This window comes from Camellia sinensis, chromosome 6, assembly GCF_055761805.1.
Source record: "Camellia sinensis isolate YWXY chromosome 6, ASM5576180v1, whole genome shotgun sequence".
Taxonomy (NCBI): Eukaryota; Viridiplantae; Streptophyta; class Magnoliopsida; order Ericales; family Theaceae; genus Camellia; species Camellia sinensis.
The window spans coordinates 11,707,319-11,730,641 of NC_138966.1; the positions used below are offsets into that span (position 1 = coordinate 11,707,319).

General features: G+C 35.1%; 1 protein-coding gene across 1 annotated transcript; it reads left to right on the forward strand.

Moving 5' to 3' along the window:
- Nucleotides 1-1,037: 1,037 nt before the first annotated feature.
- Nucleotides 1,038-22,237, forward strand: LOC114318899 (ARID/BRIGHT DNA-binding domain-containing protein). Its single transcript, XM_028265877.2, has 14 exons — nt 1,038-1,122; nt 1,846-2,324; nt 2,478-2,611; nt 2,705-2,744; nt 6,154-6,206; nt 6,528-6,573; nt 8,938-9,030; nt 15,544-15,666; nt 15,805-15,856; nt 16,177-16,249; nt 17,071-17,137; nt 17,234-17,284; nt 17,802-17,894; nt 21,794-22,237. Exons 2-14 carry the CDS (start codon nt 1,881-1,883, stop codon nt 21,896-21,898), a joined length of 1,374 nt encoding a protein of 457 aa, XP_028121678.2. The 5' UTR covers nt 1,038-1,122; nt 1,846-1,880; the 3' UTR covers nt 21,899-22,237.
- Nucleotides 22,238-23,323: the final 1,086 nt, after the last annotated feature.

Here is a 23,323-nt window from a genome sequence, read left to right on the forward strand (position 1 = left end):
AAAAATTTAGTAAAAATTAAAAAACAAGAAAAATAAACAAAAAAAAACTCAATTTTTTGTGTAAGTCAAATCAAAGAAGATAATTATTATTTTTTTAAAATGATATGAATAAAATATTTATATTTTTTTATATGTATAAAAATTAAGAGATAAATACATCATTCTAATCAAATAAAGGGTAAGGGGTGTTTTGAAAAGATAATTAAAAGTTACTTTTTAACTTTGTTACGTGAGAGGAAAGTGAGTTAAAAATTCGAAAGAAATTTTTAACCCAATTTTCAAAACAATCATAAGTGAAAATCGTTAAATGTTAGGAATCTATATTAAACAAAAGCTAAGGAGGAATGTCATTGTAATTTTTTCTTACTAATAATATATATTGAGAAATTTTTGTATATTAATAGAATACTATATGATACTATCTTTCACTAATTATAAATATATATGTCTATTATTATTCCCTAAATAATTTACATAAATATAATGGATCCTACCCTCAAAATCAATACCACATGACATGTACCTATCGGCGTACAAAATTTTCTCGCTGATATTATATAATGGCCTCGTTTGGAGTAGTTGTTAAAACACCTTATAGATTATAACTTAACGAATTATAGATTATGACTTTAATAAGAAGTTGTTAATATGTTTGGTATAGCTGTTGGATTATAGATTTAAGTTTTTGAGTAGTGTTTGTTAAATAAGCTGTGAAATAATTTTTTCAATTAATTTTTATTTTTTGTTTGTCTACATTTCTCATAAAAAATAATAATAATAATCTATAGTCCATTTGGATCTTTTTCTATTTTTAAAAAAATAAAAAATAAAAAAATTTAAGAGTAGAACAAAAAGTTAACATGTCCACAGCAGAAGCTGATAATCAGAAGTAAGGGGTGAACAACTTCTCAGAATCAATTTTTTTGAAATTATAATAAACTGTTAGAATCAGAAACTGTTTGAAATAAATTTAACCAAACAGTCCAAAATAATTTTTTCAAAACTAAAAGTCATAAATTAAATCTGGAAAGCTAAAAACAAACAACCCCAATAATAAATTGTTGGGCAAACCCGTTCTCGGAACCACTACGAAACCGCAGAACCAGAGGCGGCCTGCCTGCGGTGAGCTATCTCTTCTCTTCTTGTTTCCGCCGCGATTTGGCCAGAGGCGTTCCGCCGTAGCGTAAGAAAGCCCCACCTCTCTACTTTAACTACTCAATCACAAACGAACATTACATACACCTCACATATACATATACATACGAGTCGTGTATTGCTCTTTCATTGTCGCGTCGCCTCGCCTCGCCTCGCCTGAACTTCCAAAACTCAAACCCTAGGCTAGCTTCGCTCTTCTCTTTTCAACCCCCTTTTCCTCTTCTCTCTTCTCTTCTTCCATTGTAAAAAGCTCTGGCTGTTCCATCTCACGAAGCTCCCTCCGATACAGGCAAGGCAAGATTCACACTCACAATGCACGCTTCTTTACCAACCAACCTTTCTTTTCTTTTTTATTTGTTTTTTTTTTCTTTTTTAAAATATGTTTGCTACGATTGTTGCCGTTTCTCATCATGACAAAAAAATTCGCCTTCTATCTTGGATTTCCATTTTGACCCCTGGATTTCAAATCTTAAGGGCCTTTTATTTTTTGGGTTAAAGAAACTAGGGTTTGTTTTCTCTGAAAGATACATTTGTGGTTCGGATTAGACCCATCTAATTCTATACAGTGCATGCTGTTTTTTTAATTTTTTTTTGAATTTAAAAATTCTTCTTTTTTTTGCCTTTTTCAAATTTAGTTTGTACGAACAACAGTATTGTGACTCTTGTATATAATATTATATTTGCTTGTAGACTTTAGAATTTACATAAGCGTAAGCGAGTTGGAGATGGAGGATAGTGATAAACCGGGCCAGGAATTGGCGGTTGATGTTCGTGAGAGCAACCTCGTTGATGCCAAAGTTGAACGGCAACGAGAAGAACATTCTGCTGCGGCAGTCGCAGAGGATCAATACCCCGGTGAAATAAGGTCAGAGGAGAAAGTGCCTGAGGACCAAAACCCTAATGAAAATGGTGCGGAGGACCATACCCTTGGCGAGAACAAGCAATTGCATGCACCAGCTGAGCCTGAAAATGATACTGCTGCCATCGCTGTTGCTGCTGAAGTTGACACTGGTCTTAAAAAGGTGCCAGAAAATAAAAGTGCGGGTCCTGATACTCGCCCTGCTAACCAGCTTGAACCTGTTACACCCAATTCCCTTGTGAAATGTTCTCACGCAAAAGCTGAAGACGACACTAGGGAAACATCCAAGAATGGGTTGAATGAGTCAAAGGTACACCCTGAAAAATCCACAATAGAGAAAAAAAAAGAAAAAGAAGAAGACAGAAAGATGTTTTGAAGTTTAAAGAAATTGGGGGATTGAAAATTGAACGACATCATGATAATCCAGAGGTTTCTAAGCAGCTGTTTCTTGTTTGAATTGCAGATGGCAGAGGATGATGAATCTGGAACAGCAGAGGACCAAGCAGCATTCATGAAGGAGCTGGAGAGTTTCTATAGAGAAAGGGCCATGGAATTTAAACCCCCTAGGTTTTATGGGCAGCCACTAAACTGCCTCAAGTAATTTTCCCACGGCTTTGAGTGTGCATATCAGTGGTACCTAGCTGGTTTTAGGCATGGGCTAACCTTTTGTGTGCTTGTCATTGGTGTTAGGTTATGGAGAGCCGTCACCAAGTTGGGTGGCTACGATCGGGTATGGACATGTCTTCTTCGTTTATGTTTTCTATATATTTTTTTTGTCATGATTTTAAAAGCTTCATGTATTATTTTCAAATAGCCTTGAGCAATTGAGTAAAAATCTAGAACATGATTAGATGTTGTTGATGTCTATAGTAGTATTAGCATAGATGGTGTGTTGGGAAATCTTTCAATAGTTGGAGTGGAGGAGGATTAAATATTCATAGAGGTCTGTTTGGGTACATGAGATGGTAAATTACTAAATTATTATGAACATAACCTCACAACACTTCGGGGTAACTTGTAAATCTTTCTCAGTTAGATTAAAAATGTAAATGTACTTCTAGCGCAAAAAATTAAGCAAATATAGAGTAATCTCCTTGCTTCATCATTCAATTATTTCTGTAGTTCATTCCTGTACATTCTCCCTCCTAGAAAATGGTGTATCTATATAAATCAAAACATCTCATCACTACATTTTCATTCTCTAAAAAAGTAATAAAACATTTAGTAAGTGATTTTATTCATCAAAGTATGACACAAAATTGACAACTCAGTATGACACTGTGTGCTGTTACATATGTATTTCAGTAATCTTGATAATGGGGTTAATATTTTTCAAAATGTTGGATTAAAATGGTTCATTAAATCATGGTTTTGAGCAAGTTGCTTTTGGAAATAATTTTTGAACAAGTAACAGTTGTGTTTGATAAAAAGGGGTGACTCAGTGTACAAGGCTCTAGCTGAAGCGAGGTCTGAGATTGCAAGATGTACGTGCCTTACCCTCATAAGACTATTTCTATGACTCGAACTCGCAACGGTAACGGTGTGCCTTATTGTTGGGCCAACCCATCTTAGTTTTGTGTCTTATACGCTAGCTTTGTTCTCGCTTTATGAAATATATGGTTTAACAACTATTGATATTAATAAGAAGCATAGCGTCTGTGTCAAAGCTGCTGTAGCATATTGGTTAAACATTTGCATGGCATTTAAAAATGGGAGGTGGAATAGGTGATCGAAGCTGCTGTATTCTGTTGCATATTGATTAAGTGCTTCCATGGCATTTAAAAGTGAGAGGTGGGGTAGGCAATCGATTTTTAACTACATGAGTGTCTCATTTAAAGAGGCCTATGATGCTAGTATCTAAGGAACTTATATTGATAATTCTTAATTGTATTTTTCTTGCCTTGCTAGAGGAATAGGTGTGAGGAAAGAGTGTGATGTTGTATATGACCTAGTTTTTTTGGAACTTATATTAATAAATTGTAATTGGACTTCTACGGCCCCTTTAGAGGATTACACATGAGACAAGAATATGATGTTGGATTAAAATGGATGTGATACGGACTTGTATATTTTTTAATTGTACCCTGATCACCAAACAAGGAAAGAGTATTGTATTTTCCTCGATTAATGAGAAAAATGCTAGTTGCATGTGGTATCTTAATGCTTTTTACTATAGTGTACAAACAAATTATTATTATTTTTTTTGATAAATTATAGAGTACAAACAAAATATTATTATTTTTTCGATAAATTATAGAATTCAAACAAATTATGAAAGAAACTATGTCGGAAAAATAAGGAGGAGGAAATCTTTATTCCAATGGAAGTGTCGATTATGGTACTATGTATTTTTGGAACCAAAAATGGCTTATGCTTTCAAACATGACTTTATAGGTAAAAATCTTTTGTGCAAGGCTAAATGAGTGGCTCATTGTTAGTGCCAGGATTAATATCAAGTTGGCAATTTCATGACTTGTATGAGTAAACTTAGGTAGAAAAAGTCACTACCATAAGGGGAGCACATTGGAAGTTTGAAGTGCTATGAGAGACGTTCTTGGCCTGGATAAATTTTATAGAAGAGCTTCACTGACATGAAGAAAGATTTGGACAAGGGATGGACCAAGTTAGGACAAGCAAAGACTAAAAAAGCCTTATTTTTGTCAACTTGGTCAACCATGAGTAGGTCTAAAGTCTAGGAAAGTGTGTCCTATAGTGTGGTCGACAATCTTGATGGATGTGGTTGACCACTATGGTTGACCATGCTGAGAATCTTTTTTAGAAACTAGCCGTTTATAGTCATTGAAATGGCTAGGCTATGTAGTATTTTCTGATAAGAAAAAAAATCTATCTGAGTGCACATCTAAAAAGTATGGACACAGACACGTGACACGACACGGATACGACATGGACATGCCAACATGCTAATTTTCAAAAAATGCAGGACACGACACGTGGGGACACGCATGAAATATATAATTTTATATATTTATTATATGTTTTATATATATGTGAATATAGTATTCAAAGATAATAAAAAATGCAATATGGTACTAATTCTTATAAATTTATATGATTTTTGTTTTGTTATTGTATCTTATGTTGTTTTGTTCAAACTTATACTTAGTTTCAGTTGTGTCTAATCGATTGACATGTGTATTTAAGTGATAGACGCTTGTGTCTTCCAAATGTCCAAGGAGTGTCCGGGTTTTTAAAAAAAAAATTAAAAATATGACACGTTTTGAAGAGTGTCTGACTTGTGTCGAGGAAGTGTCTAAAGAGTGTTGGTGTCCGACACTGACATGACATGGATACGTTGCCTTCTTACAAGTGTCCGTGCTTCTTAGATGCACATACCCTTTTTACTCTCAAAATCACATCTCAAAGTTGTTCCAAAAATAAATAAATAAATAAATCACATCTTAAAGAGGTTCATACCTTTATTTTGTGTGAGTTAGCTTGAGATACCTTAGCACCTTTGGGTGGAGATAGAGCTTACTTCTTTGGAGCCTTGAAGTTCTCATCTTTGGAGGCATATAATTTCTCATCTAGTGTTCTTTTACATTTATGAACTGTAATTTGTAAGTGACATAGTGATTGGATACCTTTTGGTTACCTTTGGAATCATTTTGTTGGGTATAAAATCTGTACTTTTTCAATAAAGGAAATAATACATTATATGAATTGTTGTTCCACAAGTAGTCTTATACACAAATTCTTATTTACGGTTATACAAAAATTTTGTTTTTAAAATTCATGGAAAGTTTTATCTCACTATGGATTCCCTCTCTAACGAATATTAAATTGTTAATGTTAAGATTAAGATTTAAATCATTTATCATCAAAATGTGTAGTAAGATCTTCAATAATAAGTAGATTGATTTGCAGTCTTCCTCACGCCTAGTTATGAAGCAAATCTGTCAGTACTCCAAATTTAGATAGACATTAGGTCAACCTTAAGTATATTTACTATGATGTAATATTTTAATTATAGTACTTGATTGAGTTCACCTGTTTGCCGAGTTTTCATTGCTTTGAGTGCTTGAGAAATTTTATTTATTTAATTTCACTATGGCTGGGATTTGGAGATATTTGTTAATATGATGATTTAACGTGTCCACTTCTACTACGGGTATTTGCAGGTAACTGGATCCAAGTTATGGCGGCAGGTGGGAGAGTCATTCCACCCCCCAAAGTAAGGATGTCATGATGGTTCATTTATAACTACACACATGAACACATATTTATACCTGTCCAACATGTACAAACTTCTTATTTTGCCCCCCTTTTCTCCTGTTCTTTCTTTGTTGCTACCTCTGCAATTTTTTGTTTTGAAGGTCCACTAAATACTAAATAGACATGTAATCAATTTTTAGAACAATCTATAAAGCTATGATTACCAACGATCTTTTGGATGTTGAAATAATTTTGTGGTGATTAATGTCATTTTTTTTTTCCTTCTAACTATTCTCTGTTTTAAGTTGATTTCCTTTGATCCCCTTATTCTCTCTCTCAGGACCTGCACAACAGTCTCTTGGACATTTCGCATTTTCTATGAGAAGGTAATGCTTATATTATTAAACGATTTCCCCCTTCTAGAATGTCAGTATTTTTATACGATTTAAAATGTTAGGCACCAAATAGGCAGAATAAGTGTTGTTTAGAATCGGTAAAGGCCTTACTCTATTCCTTCCAAATGTCAAGAGCAGCGGTCTTAGAGGTGTTATCTTATCTTTAAAACGTCCTTAAATGCTTTTATAAAGTGTTTTAACAATAGTTCTAAAAAAAGGGAATCAAATCAGAGGTCCTAAACCTTATTCAATAGTCTAAATCTGTGTGGCGTCAAATAAAAAAGGACGGTTTGTCAACCTATAAGATAAGGTGCGTTAGGACATGATGTGTTTTCAGCTACTAGGCATTCCATGCATGGTTTCCTAGCCAACCCTGATGGTAGGACAAAGTTTAATGAGGACAATGGAAAAACTGTTTTTAGATATATATATTTTAAATCCTTCTTATTTTTCTTTTGAGAAATAAATATGTTGCTTCTTCTATCTTTTGTTTGAAATTATATATATATATATATATTGCTTCATTGTTGTTTGTGCCTCTGATTTCTTCTGGTGAAGAATTTAGATGGCATAGGGAGGAATAGATTTGCATTGGAGTTTCTCTATTATCCATTTTCATTCTTTTTCTTGCCAATTGAAAAATAGTTGATTGAGATTAAGATGTTTGAATTAATGTAGACACAAAAATGTATGTGCATGTCTTCCCAATGATGGGGGGTAGATGCCCCAAATAACTCGCCAGATATTTGGAAACCACTTTAAATGAAACAATCATATTTTGTTTTCATAAGGTTTAAGATGAACTTAGGATTGGTTTGGGAAGTGGCTTTTTGGTTTAAATGTGAGGTGAAAAAAATTGAAATGTTTGGGAATAGTTTCTTGGCTTCTTATGAAAAAAAGGTGCAAAAAGTAGAGAGAATGAGAAAGAATTCGAGACTTTTTTTTATACGTTAAAAACTTTTTGGCTTTTTGACTTTTTAGTGGCTTTTTGGCTGAAATCTTAGCATCCCAAATGGACCTTTAGTACTATTTTCCTTTAGAATTGAAATCAGTTTATTTTAACAAATGTGTAAAGTGGGGTTATTTTGAGATTTCTATTATCTTTTTTAATCACTATGGTATCATGGCATGCACATGAAGAATTTGTGTTTGGATATACACGTTGTATATGTATGTGAACAAGTAAGATGTGGGGCACCACATAGCCTGTATGATTCGTTTGTCATTCTGTTCAACAAATCAGACAGGCATTTTTTGGCTGCTGTTTTTCAAATTATCAGTGTGGCAAGGACACTGAGCATGGGCATGCCGTGAATGTAAATTCTTTTTGACATTTGCTTGATAGGCAAAATAATATAGTCATACATATATATATATATATATTTTGTATAAATATCTACTTTATTTGTTTTCGTAACTGTATATATTTTATGTGAGGCAAATATGTAATCCTGATTGATATTATCTATTTTCTGTAAGTAAATCCATAACTTTAAAAGATGATTCTCAACAGATATCATTTACATAATTTTTTATGGATACTACTAGTCTACTACTAGTACTAGAATTCTTCTCCCCCTTCCTTTTTACCTCTCTATATCCCCTCTCCTTCCTTCCCCCTTCCAAAAAAAAAAGCAAAAAGAAAAATAGATTCTCTTTCTGTCACACGTGTTTGACTTTTTTTGATCATGTGTGTGATATTGAATCCCTTTAGGAAAGTTTTTGGACATGGTGGGCTACAGATCTGACACATTTTTAGTAGTATGGTAGGAGTGTTGTGTCCAATAGTGTGGGTCACATACACGGTTCCTTCTAAAGTATCCATCCCTAATAGACCCAATTTAACCCGCAATGATGTGGCATCATAGGTGTCAACTTTTGATTTTTCACACACTTGATCATATAAGAGGCCCAACTCCCTTGCTACGTTTTGGTGGGTGAATTTGTGGGTCTCTAGCATTTCTCATCTTATGGTGGCCTTATACTTGATGTATATTCTTACCAATCATTGTTTGGAAAGCACATCATGCGCCATTGTTCTGGTGATTTGCTGCAATGCTATTATTTACAAGATTGCTACAGTGATCCATTTTCAAAAATGACTCTTGGTTGTCTCTTAAAGTGACCATTTGGTGTACACTATGATGTATGCCATGTGTCTTGAATGGGCAGCATACATAGATATTTCTTGCTACATCTTTTTTAATCCTGCTGTTGTTTGATTCAGCAATTTGTAGCATTTTCTATCTCATTAGTTGCTCTAGCTTTTTATACTGTTGGCTTGATCATTAGGAACACTACCTTTAGGTCATTGCAAGGAACCTATTGTTCCCTGATTCTTTTCTGCTTGTACAGGCACTTCTGGAATATGAAAGGCAAAAGAGTCAAAGTGGTGAGCTCCAACTTGCCGTTGCAGCCCTCCCTGAGCCTTTAAGTGTTGAAAATGAAGTAAGTTTGTATATTTTAGTTTACTGACTTCAATTGATGTCCTTGAATGAACTATGTGAAGATTAAGTAATATTCGGTATGTGCCCTGGATGTAAGTGATTTAAGACAGGTACCTGTGCAGGTCTCAAAAATTTCAAAATTATAGATGGTGGTTTTACGGTAGAGGGCTTTGATTTGGAGAACATGTCAAACATGTAGGCTACCTAGGATTAGATTCCAGGTGGGTTTTGTTAATTGGAGTTGTCAAGTTTCTTGATGGAGGAATTATGCATTAGGTGCTGAGAGCATGATTAAAAGTTGCAGGGTACAAATGATTGTTGTGGATTCAAATATAGCAATATTTTTTTACAATTTAGAACTTGAATGTGATAAGAATGTTACTATTTTTCAACAGAAAGGGTAATGAACAGGAATTAAGTGGCTGAGTTGTGCGGCTAATTTGAAGGATTAAGAAGAATGTCTATGCTATTATTACCAATTATTCCTCATTATTGAATGTCCAAAGACTAGGACAGAGAGGATTCACCTCAATTTTAGAGTATGCTATAGCAAGATGCTTATGCAAACTGCTTGATTTGTGAAAATTTTGTACTTATCCTGTAATTTTCATCTTTTTTCCTCTATAAACAAAAGCCCTGGTCTTTCAATGCAGACGTCTCTCAAGAAATCTTTCAAGTCCATGGTCGTGAAAACACAAATACCTAGTGGGAAAGGATCTGTCTAAGCAGAAGTTGTAAGGGCATATTTAGATGTCAAATATAGTGTAGGTTTGCCTTGTAAGTTGCTTGCATGTGTATGCTGACCCTGCAATTGTCTTTTTTCATTTGAACTAGCGAGAGTTGTGCTAATGTAGGGCATTTCTTCATTGTCTGTTAATGCCCTCCTTTTTATACTTGGTAAGATAAATTTTGTCACTACGTAGAAGTTTGTCCTTCTATTCGATGGACTATATCTGACAAACACTAGTTTTTTTGTCATCTTTCGTTTATGTTCTAGATTTTTGTGAGGATTTTTTGGTCCCCTCATTTAAATTTAGGTCTCTCCTTAAATAATTTAATTTTCCTTTTTTACTTTGTGAATACATTATGACTGAAATCCTAATAAGTAGTGCACATCAACCTCTCGTACAGTTGGTCCACCTGTTTTCTAAATATGATGGTCATGGTTTGTCCTTAAAGGGCATGCTTTGATACAATTCAGCAGGTCCTTTAAAAAAAAGGTAGTTAATCTAAAAATAGTTATGTAATTAATATCAATTATGCACATTTTAATTATGTTAAATAGAAAACTGACATGATTTTAGTTATACCAAACTATTTTAGATGGAATGTTATACCAAACTGACATGGAATGTTAACAAAACACCAACAAGACACAACCAGAGAGAAACCACAAACCCATCTCTACTTCCTTACTCCAAAGAAGACCAAGAACCATGCCTGCAATATAAACAAACAAATTTATAGTTTACATGAACACTTCGAAACAATGATTTTATTTTTTATTTTTTATTTTGTATAAAATTATTTTAGAACAGAGCAAATTAGCATCCAATTACCTTAGTATATAACAAGTGAGAGCAGAAGCCCTACTCAGTATAATCATCAAAGGTGAATATACAATTTGATTCAGTAGTAGAACAATTAACTATGCACATAAAGTATCAAATTGCATTATACATGTGGCAAAATATGAAAAATAAATATACCTTCCTTTTGGAAGATTATTACCTTCAATTTCACAATGTAACCAATTTTGTGTGCACATCAAAGCCTCCAAAGTGTCATAAGTCGACTACAAAGAACACTTGCCACCATAGCACCTATGCTAAATGCCGACTTTGAAACAACAGTGGATGTTGGAATGCTTAAATCATCTTGACCAATCAACTTTAAAGTAGGATACTTAAACCATTTGTCTTTGACCAACTCAAAACATCAAAATCAGAAGTACGAGGCAAAACATAAACGGCCAAGTATTCTAGTAATGATCCAGCTCCTATCTCACATGTGCGGTTTGTGAACTATTACTCTCAATCAAACTTGAAGTTTAAGCCAACTACTTCATTTAATTTAAACTTCACTTTCATTAGTTTTTAAAGGCGACTGCGTAACTCGAAGCATTTTACCCCTCGTGAGGCGAGGCGTAAGCCCAAAAGGTATCGAGGTGTAAGCATTTCAAATTTTAAAATTTAATATTTAATAAATAAATTAAATATTTTAAAATAGTAAAAAATAAAATAAAATAAAGTTTAAATATAAAGGTGTAAATACTTTCTTCGTAAGACTTGCTTTGTTTAGAAAGAAAGGGATGATAGAAAATGAAAATGGCAGAAAGTAAAGTGAAAAAGGAAAAATAAATTAAAATTTATTTTCTTGCATCCATTTGCATAGATGAAAAATTTTGTAAGAAAACGATGGAAAAAAATATAATCAATGCATAACAGAGAGTTATGGAGAGAAACATGGACAAAAAAGAAAAAATAAACTTTTTCAAGATTTGTAGGAAAAAATAAATTTCCCTATATATATTTTGCAAGAAATTGTTAGCCTAACTTACAGGTTAATTTGAGTTGTGTAGAAAAATTTAGTTTCCATTACTTTTAAGACTCTATTTAAACAAACACATAGATTTTATTTCTTTATTTGTTTTTTCACCTTCCTATATTATCTATCTAACCAAACTAAGCGTAAGGCATTGAACATTTCATTGCAACATAGGAAGCTTGTCTTCGTTTAAAGTGAAATTGATATTCTTATCTTTAGTGATTGAGCTTTTCACTTGAGTATTAATTTTGTGCCTTTTTTTGATTGGTTGTTTACTCCTATAGCATATGGTCGCAAAAAGAGTTTATTTTATGTTATTTTTATTTTTATTTTTTATGTTTAAACCATCTTCAAGAATATGTTTAAAAAGAGTCTAGGGCAACCTCTTCACGTGCATACTCCTTATGTGCTTATGCGCAAAAGGCATACAAGGCGCACACCTTAAATTGTGATGTGCAAGCAAGGTTTTGAAAAGCGGTTGCGGTTGCTGTAACGGTGGCGGTGCCGCGGTTGCGGTTGCGGGGTGTAAAGGCCGTAGCGTAACGGTTGCGGTAACCGGAACCGTGAATTTTTTTATTTTTCGCACAATTTGAAAAAAACTTACCGATACGCATATTTTTTTTCCATAATCATATTTATTGGGTTTTAAAATAAATATTGATCAATTTTTATAAATTTTTAAGTATGATTCAATATATTTCATATTTTTAAATCATTATAAACTGAGTTTTTTACATTTTATTTTACTAATTAATGACTATATGTCATAAATCCATATTACACGTGTGGTAAAAAAAAAATTATTGGAGTTAGACGTATAAATTTATTTTTTAATTATTATACTTGTAGAAGCATATGTAAATTTTAACTTGAATAGTTTTTAAAAAATAAATTAGACATGCTAATATAATCATATAAAAATTAAAAAATAAATTATAAAGAATTTTTTTTGGGGGGGTTTGGATCAGTTGAATATTCATTCTCTTTTTAGATAACCTGTAAATAAAAATAAAATAAACTAATAAAAATTGACATGTGTAAAATATCTATTAATATATAATTATAGGTGTTATGTTTTCTAGATATTTTATAAAAAAATCAATCACTAATTATTATATATAAGATAAACCAAGACAAAAGTAAGAGAATAAATAAGAGTCTAAATATATATATATATATATATATATTTTAATCAAGCCAAATTGATAATGATCACATTATTATTATGATTTTCAAATAATATATAGATAGATACATACAAACAAACAAAATGGTTGACTGATAGTAGCTGAATAGAATATCATAGGTCTTACAGCTTCAACAATTCAATAACATATTATTCATCTTCCCTCTTCTCTCTCTCTATCACCTTTTCCCTATTTTTAGTTTTTTTTTTTTATGTTTTTTTTTAAAGAAGCAGTTCGGAACCGTTACGTAACGGTACGTAACAGGCCGTTACGGCACCGTTACGACCGCTATAGCGGCCGCTACGGCCAACACACCTGTGAATCTCAATCACACTGCAAAAGCGGCCGTAACGGGTGGCGGTAACCACCAAAACCGTTACGTAACGGCGTTACGTAACGGTTGCGGCCGCTTTTTAAAACCTTGTGTGCAAGCCTTTGAGGAGTATAGCCTAAAACTCAAAGCCTTGATGTGTTTTACCTTAGCCTCGAGGCAAGATGAGCTTTAGTATAGCCTTTTAAAACTTACGCAACTCATTCATAACTAATCTCATGAACTTTCTCAATCTCCCTTAGAGCCTCATAATCATAAATGATCGGAAAATAATACTCCACAAGCTTAATTTTGTATCACTGTCACATACTATCCATGGTTATCAGAATCCCGATCCGGATCTTACGATCCATTTGAGTACAATCGATCCGGATCGTGTAAAAAATTCCTTATAGGTAGGATCTTTCGATCCTGGTAGTGGGATCTTATAGGATCGCGAAAACCCGATCTGAATCCGATCCTGTCCGATCCAATTTACAAGCCTTGTTTTGTATTGTATGACATATTTTATTGTAAATTTTATGTTTGTTGTCTAAATACCAATTTATGTGGTCAAAATAAAATAATAAAAATGAAGTAGTATTGAATCAAATAGACTAAGAAAAACAAACAAGGAAACAAACATTCAAATATTGCGGTAATTTAAAAAAATTAAATAATCGAAAAAACAAACTTAGATTTAGCGGAGTCTAAGGAGGGTAAGATGATTGCAAATTTATCCCAATTTTTGGAGAGATTATTTTTGTGACTTGAATCCGCTCCACCAGGGATGCTAACGACAAACCTTATCATTCGGTTAAGTTATTCTTTTGAGATTTTAATCTATTTTCATATCAGCTTTGTTAAATATTTTTTATTCACTTTTTATGCATTATTGTAGATTGTAAAGTATTTTGTTGTAGAATTCTTCTTCTTCTTCATCTTCTTTTTTGATGAAATACAATACTTTTACCATCGAGTTTTCTATTGTATAATATTATATGTACATTTTATATGGAGTATTATATTTTTCACAATATCTTCATTTCTTTTTAATAGAATATAAGCGCATTTTGTGTATGCTTTATAAGAAATATTTATTTAAATTAAATTATTATGTAATCTTTCTTTTTCAGTAGGATCTTACGTTCCTCGATCCGATTCTACGATCCGATCCTATAAACACCTCCAACGATCCAAAGTAGGATCCTGATTTTAACAACCTTGATACTATCCACTTAGACAACTACTCACTAATCTCACAATTTTTTGGAAAACAACAATTTGTAATGGGCTATACACATATAATGCTTCTCACATTGCTTCACCCTTGGTAACATATCTTTTCAAATAATTGCCATCTGAAGCATTAAATATATTGAATTCCATCGAGTTTTACAATCAACTGCTATCTTCTTATTACTATGAATGCTCACGTATCCGTCTCTTAAAAAAATTTGGTCCGTGATTATGTTGCCCTCAAAAAATGGACACTCATGAATCTTCTCAGTTTCTTTGCCTATTACCTCAAGCCATTCTTCACAACTAAATTTAGAATATGCAGACAATAATGCATGTGAAGTACCCTCCCACCCAGTGTTATTAAAGGTGCGCCTAGGCCCAAGGTTTGCGCCTTGTAGTGTTTCAAGCTAGGCGATTGTGATAAGGCGCCTGACTGGCCCAAGGTTTGCGTTTTGTGGGTTTTTTTTATTGTTGCTTTAACTAGTTTTGTTTAAAATCTGATCATTGATTTAATATGGTGCAACTACAGAAGATCCCTACTCTTATTACAGATGCCAATATATTGGGTATTCAATCTCAAATCAATGATAGAAGAAAAATTAGCCCTAATTCTTAATTTCCAAAAAAACACTAAATGTTTAACATTTCATTTTGTTTATGTTGAACCCTAAATTATTTACTTATATTAAATTATATATATATTTTTTCCGTACAAGGTGTGCCTCACTTCGGTGAAGCTTGCACCTTGAGCCTAGGTCCCAGGAGACCTTGGCGCCTTGGTGCGCCTATCGCCTTTAATAACACTGCTCCCACCGAGTATAAGTGAACCACTTATGAATAATTTATTAACAACCATACGAAGTACATTTGATTTTTGATTTTTATTTTTTATAGTTTGAGAGCTCTGTTTTTCTCAAGAAGGAATGGAATGCTAGCCATGTCATGAAGATGATGGCTTAATCATTGTTTTTCAAACTAACCTGACAAAAAGGGTCTTATAAAAATGCTCACTTCTCTAGTTCTGCATTAGGAAAGTAGTTTTTCTTTTTATCCAATTTAGGAAAGTTGTTCAAAAGTTGAAAATGTAGCTTTGGATTTGTTAGGAAATCACATTATCAATGCTGTATTTAACCTTTAATAAGGATTTGGTTTTGCTGGGAAGACACATTAGCTACACCCCCTCTCCCTCCCCTTTCCATAAATTGAATGTTCTAAATTACCTGTGCAGGCAAATGGTTCCCAAGCACAAGGATCAGGCAGGGCAAGAAGGGATGCTGCAGCTCGTGCCATGCAGGGTTGGCATGTTCAGCGTCTTTTTGGTTATGGTGAAGTCGGTGAGCCTATTATTAAGGTCTGATGGAACTCCATACCTCTAGAGTCATTTCTTTCTTTCTTACTTACTCATTTTTTTTTCCCATAGTAATTTTGATCTATTCTGTTATATTCATGCATTTTATATTTATTTTAATTATATTTTTATATTGGATAGGACAAGAACTTCAATAATATGCCGAAGCGTGAAAAAAGTCTCAAAAGCATCGGTATGCTCCTAAGATCATTGTTCTTTAAATATTAGCCTACCACAGTTTTTACAGAACAGCATGCTTTCTCACTGAAAGATGTTTTTTGTAATAGAACTTACTAAAAATCTTACTGACACTCAGAAAGAACGGTTAAATTTATGGGATGTTGGACTGTATGTCCAACCCTGCTCTTGAGTGTGTCTGTAATTTTTTGTAAGCTATTTGTAAGATATGTTAATGTGTACAGTGCTACACATTAGGAAGGCAGGGCATATAGATCTTATGCAATGTTGGTTCCCACTACTCATTTTCAATTTGAATTTGTTTAATTAACTCAGGTTCAGTTAAAAACAAGAGACCAACAGAGTTGGAGTATCCTGTGAAAGCTGCGCGAACTGAAACAGCTAAACAGTTAAGGCGTTGATGATTTCTTAATTTATTGCATTTTTTTTTTCTCATGTTGTATAATGTAGACATTGTCTCCAGTGAGCTTCATATGAAATTCTCAAATTGCTTCTTGTTTTATTAGTGGTTGTGATCATACCAGCAGTTCTTATTTTCTTTTTGGCATGCTTTGTGATCATACCAGAGTTATCTCTCTCTCTCTCTCTCTCTCTCTCTCTCTCTCTCTCTCTCTTATTTTGTCATGCTCCATGACGAATGAATCTTTTTTCTTTGTGTGCCCTTCAACTTTTAATCTCTAATTCCAGTTATTTGGAGTAGAGGCATAAAACCATAGAACTTCATAAATGATCTTTCTGGTTTCCTGTGATATAAAACAATTAGCTTTAAAAGGTTTTTTATTTTTTATTTTATATTATATATATATATATATCTCTCAACTTTTATCAGTTCTGGAGTGTAAAAGGCTGTACCCTGTGCATGTTTGATCTACACGCGAGGGCTTGCTTATTTGTTTATGTTCATTCTGTTTGGCACAATTCTCCGTGTTTAAAGATGATGGTGGACTTTTGTTTAGTCATCTGGGTGATAGTTTGGGTAGTTAAGTCATTTACCTTGCTTAACCTGGGAAATCTGATGAGCATGACAACCTTTGTTCTTATTGTGGTATTTGAGGACAAAACATCGTCAACCATTACTCTCAAAAGAAAGCTGAAATTTGTTTTCCTTAACGTCTCCTGGCAAAATTAACAAATGAAGTTCTTGTCCCATCATTACATGGTGTTCTTCCCCGGCTTTTGAAAATACTCTGAACTGTCTTCATTTGCTAGGCTGATGACACATGTTGCTGATATTGGCCCCCCTGCTGATTGGGTGAAGATCAATGTGCGCGAAACTGTATGTTTCTTTTAGAATTGTACCAACTGAAATACTACTACATCCTTGAGTTTCCTCTGTTGAAGTTCTAACTAGTTGTGCTATCTTTATGCACAGAAAGATTGTTTCGAGGTTTATGCTCTGGTCCCTGGGCTGTTGCGCGAGGAGGTTTGTTATTGCGAAACATATATTTTCTGTCATTTCATTCATCTTTTATGGTTCATATTTTTCTCCTTGCCCTTATTTTGATGTAATATAAAAATTGATTCTATAGCTGTTTTATCGCAAAATTTATTTGCACGATTATAGTCACAGAGCAGATACAGGGATAGTGATAATTTAGGGAGCCCATTTTAATGAAATCATTGATAAAATCCAGTACGAGCATTAATATGTCTCATTGATATGTTCTGTTCTTCAATCAATTATGATGCTACCTTTGGCAATAGGAAACTGTGTTTCAATAATTAATGTGGAAGCTCTTTATTACTAAGACCTACTCTAGTGATAAAAGTTTGTCCCATAGGTTAGCAGCTCTCTCTTTCTCTCTCTCTCTTCAATCTAGGCCTCCTTCAAAGGGAAGGAAATATTGGACCACTGACTTGGGATGGGTGGTAGCCTCCCCCACCTTGGCATTTGATCTCAGGTCTCTAGTATTGATGACCTTATTTCTTTGTGGATTCAGGTGCGAGTTCAATCAGATCCAGCCGGACGTTTGGTCATTACAGGTCAACCAGAGCAGCCTGACAATCCTTGGGGTATCACAGCCTTTAAAAAGGTTAATCTTTCACTTCTTTGATGTTCATTGTCATTTAAGACATAAAACACGCATTTCATCCTGCTAGAATTGGACATGGCTCATCTACTCATGAGGAATAAAAGCCACACTGTGTCTTCTAGGCATTCTATGAACATTTTATTACTGTTAATCCTGCTAATCAAAATAGTTATCAGAATCCCGATCCGGATCTTACGATCCTACGATCTTACGATCCATTTGAGTACAATCGATCCGGATCGTGTAAAAATCTCCTTATAGGTAGGATCTTTCGATCCTGGTAGTGGGATCTTATAGGATCGTGGAATCCCGATTCGAATCCATTCCTATCCGATCTAATTTACAAGCCTTGTTTTGTATTGTATGACATTTTATTGTAAATTTTATATTTGTTGTCTAAATACCAATTTATGTGGTCAAAATAAATAATAAAAATTAAGTAGTATTGAATCAAATAGACTAAGAACAACGAACTAGGAAACAAACCGTTAAAAATACTGTATTATTGATTGTTATTTGATACATAAATGTTGTGTATATTACAAGGATTTATATAGGAGAGGATTTGGGAGTAGGTGAAGATGGTAGTGGAGGTGGTAGGTGGAGTGTAGTAGGTAAGGGTGAATTGGTGGTAGGTGTAGTAGGTGTGGTGAATTCTAACAGCCCCCCGCAAACTCAAGGAGGATAGAAACTAACCAACTTGAGTTTGGAGAGAGGAACAAAACAAGAAAATACATAAAAAATAAAAAAAGGATAGGAGACACTGTATGGTCGTGTCAGACCATTGGTGAAGACACTGAATGGTGGTGTCATAACGTTGTAGAGGACACTGTATGGTGGTGTCATAACGTTGTAGAGGACACTGTATGGGGGTGTCAAACCGATGTAGAAGACAGTTTATGGGGTCATGTCGGACCGTTGTAGAAGACAGTTTATGGGGTCATGTCGGACCGTTGTAGAAGACAGTTTATGGGGTCATGTCGGACCGTTGTAGAAGACAATGTTGTGACAGTTTACGGAGTCTTGCTGGACCCTTGTAGAAACTAACCGGAATCAATGTCGGGACAGTTTACAGAGTCTTGTCGGACCCTTGTAGAAACTAACCGGAATCTATGTCGGGACAGTTTACAGAGTCTTGTCGGACCCATAAAGGAGCTAACCGGAATCAATGTCGGGACAGTTTACAGAGTCTTGTCGGACCCATAAAAAATCGCATCCTCAAAAGGTGCGCTCAATTTTTCAAAAGGCGTGCCATCAAAAGGCGTGCCCAATCCATAAAAAGGTGTGCCGGACATGATGGCGAGGCACGTGGGCGTCTTGGCTTGCGTGCCCGTTTGTCGGCTGGTGGCAAGAGGCGCGCGATGCGCGTGGCTGCCTTGGCTATTTAACCAAGGTTGATGCTGAGGCTGAGGCAGAGAAAAGCTGCGAAAACCCGCTGAAAAAAACTTCGTTGTGCTGAGAGAGAGAGTCTGAAAAAACTCTTCGTTGTGCTGAGAGAGAGAGTCTGTAACACTCTGAGAGAGAGAGTCTATAACACTCTGTTGCCTAGAAAATGGCTTCATCGTCTTCCCGCGGGCTGCTCACCCTCTTTCCCGACCTCAACGAGTCAACAAGAGAGAGAACTGGTGCGGTGGCACTGGAAACTCAACCAAGCGCCCCGGAGTATACTCCGTTGAACTTTCCGATGCGGTCTGTGGAGCAAAGAATGGCAGTGCTGTCGGATGTGGAGGCCAATCAGTATACTTTGAAGGTATGTGTGGAAAGCATGACGGCGGTCACAAATTTGTCGAACCGGCTGCAGAGTAGGACAAATGAGGTGCAGCATTTAAACTCCCAGCTGGCGCTGCTCCAACGCATGTATAAGGATGCGCGAGCAGAGATAAGCGTGCTAAGGGCAGAAAACAAGGAGCTGAAGCGGAAGGCCACCGTGATGTTCCGATTTGGAGGGCCGCCATATGCTGCAGTGGAGGAGCAGTATGGGGGAGTGAACGTGCTCGGTGGACAAGAAAACACGGAGGCAACACCGTCAAGGGCCGCCCAGGACGGAGGCAAGAAGAAGAGACCGGCGGCAGAGTAGGAAGAAGTGAGGTCGGTGGATGACCGTCTGCAGAAAAAGAAAACAAATCTGTTGTTTGTGGGTGTTGGATTTGTTTTGTTTTGTTTGGGTTTTTTTTTTTTTTTTTTTTTTTGTGTAAAATGGTGATCGGGGTTAGCCCTGAGATGAATAAAATATGGTTTGTGGGCAAATGTGTAAATTGTTTGTTTGTTTGTTTTTTTTTTTTGTTTTTTTTTTTTTAATGGAAAAATGAGGTGTCAAAATAAAGTTGGGGTAACGCCCAACAAAAGGAAAGGATGTGGGGAATATGGATGGTGCAGAAGTGGAAAAGGCTGTGCAATATATTATAATAAATATATATATATATATATTAAAAGTAAATAAAAAAAAAAAGGTGAGTGGGGATGTGTTGTTCTGTGTGCGTGGGAATGGAGTGTCGGCTATATATATTTAAAAGAAAATAAAAAAAGGTGAGTGGGGATGTGTTGTTCTGTGTGCGTGTGAATGGATTTTTATTATTATTATTATTATTATTATTAGCAGAGGCTGGGTTTAATCAAAAACGTGGGCTGGAAAGTGGAACCACGAGAGAGAGAGAAAGAGGTTGGAAGTCGTCAAGGAGGATGTCGTCGGGGAACCGGAAGAAGGTCGCGAACTGGGCGCGACGGTGGTGGGAGCAGCGGGTGGGGGTGTCTGCCAGCTGATCCATGTCTGTGAGGCCGGAGTGTACGGCGGCGATGGACTTGCCGGCGAACGACTTGTCGGAAAAAAAGTTGCTGACTGATGATTAAAGTATTCCTTCGGCAGTGCAAGGAAGGCTCCGAGTCGGGCTGCGATATGAAGGCAAACCCGCCGGAGACTCGGGAGCAATATGGCGAAGAACTCGAAGTTAAAGTGTAGAAAATTCCAGCGGGCAGCGAAGGTAAAGTTGCCGGCCGGCTGCCCGCCGGTGAGAAAAAAAAATAGGCCTAAATCTTAGTGCTCTGATACCACGTTAAAAATACTGTATTATTGATTGTTATTTGATACATAAATGTTGTGTATATTACAAGGATTTATATAGGAGAGGATTTGGGAGTAGGTGAAGATGGTAGTGGAGGTGGTAGGTGGAGTGTAGTAGGTAAGGGTGAATTGGTGGTAGGTGTAGTAGGTGTGGTGAATTCTAACACAAACATTCAAATATTGCAGTAATTTAAGAAAATTAAATAGTTGAAAAAACAAACTTAGCTTTAGCGGAGTCTAAGGAGGGTAAGATGATTGAAACTTTATCCCAATTTTTGGAGAAATTATTTTTGTAGCTCGAATCCGCTCCACCAGGGATGCTAACGACAAACCTTATCATTCGACTAAGCTACTCTTTTGAGTTCTCAATCTATTTTCATATCCAACTTTGTTAAATATTTTTTCTTCACTTTTTATGCATTATTGTAGATTGTAAAGTATTTTGTTATAGAATTCTTCTTCTTCAAATTCTTTTTTGATGAAATACAAAACTTTTACCGTTGAGTTTTCTATTGCATAATATTATATGTACATTTTATATAGAGTATTATATTTTTCACATTATCTTCACTTCTTTTTAATAGAATATAGGCTCATTTTGTGTATACTTTATAAGAAATATTTATTTAAATTAAATTATTATGTAATTTGTCTTTTTCGGTAGGATCTTACGATCCTCGATCCGATTCTACGATCCGATCCTATAAACACTTCCAACGATCCAACGTAGGATCCCGATTTTAACAACTTTGAATCAAATAGGGCCTTAGGGTTTAACAAATCACTAGTTCAGCATTTCCATCTTTATATTTTGATTTGAAGTTTGCATTCTGGTTTTCAGGTGGTGAGTTTACCTGCTAGAATTGATCCACTCCAGACATCAGCCATTGTTAGCCTGCATGGAAGACTCTATGTTCGTGTGCCCTTTGAGCAGTCAAATATCTAGTTTGAATAGTTCCTGACATTCAGGGGTCGGATTAATTGTGGAAAGACATTAACATTTTGGTCAGAGATGGAGCAAATTGCTGAATCACAAAAGCTAACCAACTTTGTGAATGTCTAGCTATGGCTTACTTAATCGTGTATGCTTGCAATTAGAAATTAGTTTTAGAAAGTCATGTGAATTTGAGGAAGAACTGTAGTTAGGTGGTAAGTAAGGCTTTTTCGGCTTAGGCCTCCCCAGTAGCTCTTAGGGCTTCATTGTAGGATTTATGGTTTTAACTTTCTAAATTAGACTTGCAATTTCTTCTTCTTCTTCTTCAATGAACATATGATTCGAAACTTCCATTGTGTTTTTGATGCTTCTTTCTGGTGATTCCATTTTGTGTTTTTGATGCTTCTCTTCGGTGAGAACTTCTAGTGATCTTCCCATAAATGCATGTCATTGTGTTTTTCATAAGATAAGATTCAGCAGCAAACACCTTTTGGTTTATTTGGGTGTTCAAAATCAGTGCTGCTTTCATTCTCTGCATGGTTTATTCATCAGTGTATAAATGAACTTTGGGAAATAGAATGGCTACAAAAATGCTATTTCAATATCAAGTAATATGTGATCAGTCTTAGTTTCGGTCTGAATGAACCTTCAAACCCGTTCTAGGCTCAAAATCAGCATAGATTGCAAAAATCGGAAGAATTGCCAAAAGTTTAATCGGAATAACTGGCAAACCACACTGGAGCTTGATAACTGGCTGGCTTTGTGCAACACATACAAAACTCACAAACTCAAGAAAACCCAAATTTTTAAGGCTCACATGTAGGTGTTGGAATACGGGTAAGGTGAGGGATTTTCGGCCTCTCTTCTTGATTTGTCGATTTCAGCCATTCTCTGTGTCCAACTGTTGGAATCCGGCAAACGAAAAACACAATTCCGATGAGGATTTTGGCGAGTGCCCGGGCTGAAGGGTTAATTTGGGCTGTTCTATGCGGCAGTATTCACTCTCTCTCTCTCTCTCTGGTCTGCTTTCTCTCCCCCTTCCCACTTCAATTGAAGCATTTATTGTATCTTTATTTCGTGAAGCAACATGTCAAGGTTGCAATGAGTTGAGCATTAAATATCACATGTCAAGGTTGCAATGGGTTGAGCATTAATATCAGGTAAATCTATGTGAAATTTTGGAATACGTGTTGCATTTGGATTATTTAATTGTATGAGTGAATTCTTAGGGTCAAAAACATAAATTAAGTTAATTATTAATATTCCCCCATCTAAAAAAAAAAAGAAAAAGTTAATTATTAATATTAGTAGTGCATTGTGATTGTGAATCAGCTTATGATCAACTTGCTTTAAATCATTTTTATACTTATATTTTTAATATATTTATGATGTATAATAACATTATAATTCGATTCTAGTTTAATTTCGACTGACCCG

Excerpts from the sequence above, each read along its gene's own strand:
- LOC114318899 (XM_028265877.2), top strand. The coding sequence starts at position 1,881 with ATGGAGGATAGTGATAAACCGGGCCAGGAATTGGCGGTTGATGTTCGT. Across the intron at positions 2,325-2,477 it reads ATGGGTTGAATGAGTCAAAG|ATGGCAGAGGATGATGAATC; the intron begins GTACACCCTGAA and ends TTTGAATTGCAG. Across the intron at positions 17,285-17,801 it reads CTGGGCTGTTGCGCGAGGAG|GTGCGAGTTCAATCAGATCC; the intron begins GTTTGTTATTGC and ends TTGTGGATTCAG.